Source organism: Colias philodice, chromosome 16, assembly GCF_061535455.1.
Source record: "Colias philodice isolate Cphi_HAF_F1 chromosome 16, ilColPhil1 Martin Lab GWU primary, whole genome shotgun sequence".
In the NCBI taxonomy this organism is placed as follows: Eukaryota; Metazoa; Arthropoda; class Insecta; order Lepidoptera; family Pieridae; genus Colias; species Colias philodice.
The window spans coordinates 5,734,900-5,739,297 of NC_143101.1; the positions used below are offsets into that span (position 1 = coordinate 5,734,900).

The 4,398-nt window shown below is 29.6% G+C and overlaps 1 protein-coding gene across 1 annotated transcript; it reads right to left on the bottom strand.

The window, feature by feature from the left end:
* LOC149481666 (pentatricopeptide repeat-containing protein 2, mitochondrial-like) lies at positions 1-4,398 on the bottom strand. The gene is made up of 9 exons (XM_089704705.1): positions 4,170-4,398; positions 3,866-4,085; positions 3,573-3,675; positions 3,042-3,236; positions 2,609-2,705; positions 2,017-2,105; positions 1,463-1,573; positions 852-959; positions 1-379 (listed from the first exon to the last, which is right to left on the bottom strand). Exons 1-9 carry the CDS (start codon positions 4,246-4,248, stop codon positions 266-268), a joined length of 1,116 nt encoding a protein of 371 aa, XP_089560831.1. The 5' UTR covers positions 4,249-4,398; the 3' UTR covers positions 1-265.

Genomic DNA, 4,398 nt, shown 5'->3' on the forward strand with positions numbered 1-4,398 from the left:
GTGAATAACATTTCATTTAAAAATCTATTTCAATTTTGTACTAACTTATACAATGTTACACAATAAAATGGAACAAAAATATTAATGTATATTAAAACAATTAAATGATAAATAACTTGAATGATAAATATTATAGTTAAATCTACATTATTTAACAATCAGTCTATTATATTTATCATTTGTATTGTTTTATTTCGCTTTTCGCAAGTATTTTTTACATTAACATTTTTATTCCACAAATGAAACGTTATAACAGATGCAATTATTAGCTTATATTTCTCTTCTGACGTTGTCCGAAGGGCATTCTGGGCATACCCTTAGCTGGGTTCTTAGCCTTTGGTGACAATATTATTTCACTTGTGACAAGTTTGTCCAATGTCTGAAAAAGAAAATAAATAATTATTAGAAATTAGAATCACGCTCAAATAATGTCCGAAGTAAAAGTCTGCCTTCGCGTACAAGGCAGAGTTTTCTAACACAATAGTCTTTGAACATTACTGCCACGAAATAAGGTGTTAATTCCAATGAATGTTTTATACATTGCCACTCGGACAATTTTGACAACCTTTTAATATGCGATCGTGAGTACAGTTGTATATGGTACGTCAATTTAGAACTGTAAAAAATTAAAAAAAAACTAAGCCATCAATATACGTCTAAAAATATCATTCTAAAACTGAAATTTAAAAATACAATCTATATAGTTTTAGGACTGCATTTTTATGCTATTTTAAGTTTAGTGTTTCAAAACATTGAAATCAAAAAAAAAATCATATAAATATGTATTTTTAACATAAGTCTATAAATAAATTATATTTAATTCAACAAAAAATTATTTGACTCTTAATTACCTGGTTATCAATGAGGCCACGATCCCTGAGAGCTTTCTCTATATCCGCAAATTGTTTGGCATAATCTTTGTTGCTGCTTTTGTTCACAGCTTCTTTAACTGTTGATATCTGTAATTAATAGAACATTTGTTATGCTTTAAGATTTTTATCTTATTTATACAATTTTGTCCGTACGTAATATACGTCCATACGATAGTGTTTTGTCAGCTGCTTGGATTTCAAGATGTCAGATACTTTTATAGAGGAAGTTATTTGATTTTTTTTTATATTTATTTAAATTCAATTCACTTCTCGTTGATTTTTTAGCTGACTCGATGACAAAGGTATCAAATGTATATTATGTTACTAGCTTTCCGCCCGCGGCTTCGCCCGCGTTTTCAAAGAAAAACCTGTTCCCGCAGGATTTCCGGGATAAAACCTATCCTATGTCCTTTCTCGGGTATCAAAATATCTCTATACCAAATTTCATGCAAATTGGTTCAGTAGTTAAGGCGTGATTGAGTAACAGACAGACAGACAGAGTTACTTTCGCATTTATAATATTAGTATGGATTATAAAGTGAAGGGATTATATTATCATAAAAACAAGTACAAAAATAAATTTAACTTACAGTTTCTTCAAAGAATGTATGTTTTTCCATCCTTGGACTGTCAACATCCAGAACTCCTCTCAAGATTGGCATTGCATCATCTATCCTCTCAATTTTAGATAATGCCATAACCTGTATTGTTAATGATTATTTATTAACTTTATCTTACATATTATGATATTAAACAAACAAATATTTCCATTTATTGTAATACAACAAACAACTGGACACACAATAACGCTCAAAAAGTGTCCAAGGGTAAACTCTGCCTATGCGAATGTTCGGGAGTGTTTTCTAATGAGCGATACAGTTGACTTTTAACATTACTCGCGCGAAATAAAGCGCTAATTTCAATGTCACTTTCGAATTTCGAATGATGGATGAAAGTCTAGTTGTTTATAATATGTCAATGATTCCACCATTGTATTCATTTCATATTTAAATGAAATATCAATGATAATATAAAACATATCAATTAATGTAGAAAGAAACTTTTTTTTTTAACAAGTTGAATAAATTCTCAGAATAGGCTTATTTGTTACAAGTTTGATAAAAGGAATACTAAAAGTTCTTACCTTTATATTCCTTATTGTAACATAGTGTGGAGTTTGCATCGCGACACATTCCAAAGCTACATGTGGCTCATTATTCTTCAATGCTAAAGCTGCAACAATTATCACATTACTTTACAATGTTCATGTAAAAGAAGTATTAATACATACAATTTATAGATCATATATATTGTGAATTTGAAATCATAGTAAATAAATTTTTAAAGAATTGAAAAAAATTGATCACAGGGCATGATTCAGTCCCACATCTTTTGCCTTAACGGGACGACGCGACGCCTCGCTTCTCCGCTAGCAAGCAATTGATTTTATTCTATGGAAAGGAGTTAAAAAAATCCCAAATAAACTATACAATTGAATTGAGAACCTCCATTTTTAGAAGACAGTTTATAATTACAGTAGAACCTGTTTAAGACGATCACTCATATTACAATTTTTCGACTAATGCGCCATTATTCATACATTCATTCATTTTTTAACGCTAAAAACGACCGTCATCACGTTTAATACGCCCTAACGGCCAACACATATTACCTTTTACCTCTGCGGCCGATTGACTGAACTGATGCGACAACGCTGAAATTGCCGTATTACTTACCAGCCATTAAAGTGCAAGCTCTCCTGAGTGGTACAGAACCCACTTGCATCATCTCATTCCACAATTTCTTCGCATATTCATAACTCTGCGCTGTGTTCTTGAACAAAAAAATATTAAGTAGACACCTAACGATGAAAAAGTTTTCATTAAATAAACTAAAAAAAAATATTTATATTTAATTTTAGATTAAAAATATTTACTGTACTTGTTTTAAGTTCTTTCAATACATAAATGGTAAGGTAATAAATGCCTTTCTAAAAGAACAAATATAAACTTAAATTTTCTTAAAGAATAGAAAAAAATATTTCTCTGGATTCAAACCCGTGTCTTTCACCATTCTTGAGCCATGCATTGATCATAATTATATCATATGTATGCATGCATGATTTTGAACGTTATAAAAACTCAATATAAAATTCAAATATAAACTTACCTGTTTGTAGCAGGCAGCAAGCACTAATACTACTGGATATTTAGGATACTTTGTCATATTCAACTGACGCTCTTGAATTTTATCAAATATTTTGTACATTTCTTCATACATTGCATGGTTGTACAACAAATCAAGTAAAATTTGATATGTGATCAATTGATCAAAGAAACCCTCATTTGCTGGATCTTCGAAACTCTGAAATAATTAATAATTAATAAATATAACTAGAGGTCCGCCCCGGCTTCGCCTGTGGTACCTACATATTTAAACTATCCTATCTCTCAATTTGGATCGAACTGCACATGGTGTGCGAATTTTATTATAATCAGTTAAGTGGTTTAGGAGTCAATTGAGGACAAACATTGTATGAGACGACGAGTACACGAGATTTATATATATGTATTAAGATAATTCAAAAAGCTATTGACTATTACTAAATCAGGGAAAATGTATAATTTATAGAATTTAAGTTACAGGAAATATATTTCGATGAAATTTTGTTAAATTAGGTAACTAACTGAAATAACTTACTTTAATTGCATCTACAGGTGCATCAAGGAAGTAGAACATCCTCATCACTACTGGACCAAATACAAAGGACCCAAATCGGAATTCTGTTTTCTGTGTGTTAAATCTAAATAAAAATTAAATATAATATGTAACTTGTTTCAATTTTTATTTACACATAATCAATTTGTAAGTTCACAAGGAACAGGTTTATTATTAATTATTAATGTAAAGTTGTTAGAGAACTGAAAAATTAACATAGTTTATTGTAGCCAATATTTTTACTTTTTTACTTAATAATAAAAACTTACTCTTACTTTTTAACCATTTCAAGCACCAAATTTAAATCTGAAGGCTCAGCCATGTGTACCATATTTTTTAAGTCTTCAGTAAAAATCATGTGCTTAGGATTTTGAACGAAGTCATTCATTTTTGCCTTAAAATTCTCAGAAAATTGTGCAAATTGTTCTTTGACATTCTTCCTTGAGTTTAAATATGAATCAACACCGAGAGCTGACTGAGAATACAGGTATTGTACTGATGGGTAAAAAAAGTATTAATTAAAGAAAAATCAAGACATGATGCATAGTTGTTCAGTGAGAAAATGTATATAATTCATACCCTTGGTTATGTGAATATTTCTAATAGGAGATAACCCAACATTGTAATTCCTAGAAATGGTTTTCATTATTATATTCATAATGAAAGTTTATTCTACTTGCTTACTCCAGTAATTTTTACCAGCAACGTATTGTCTATTGAAATTATATTTAGTTTTTAAAATGTAAAATTTGGATTTTGGTTTCAAATTTTCTAGGTTAGATTATTCCCCTGACAAGTGACAACTAAA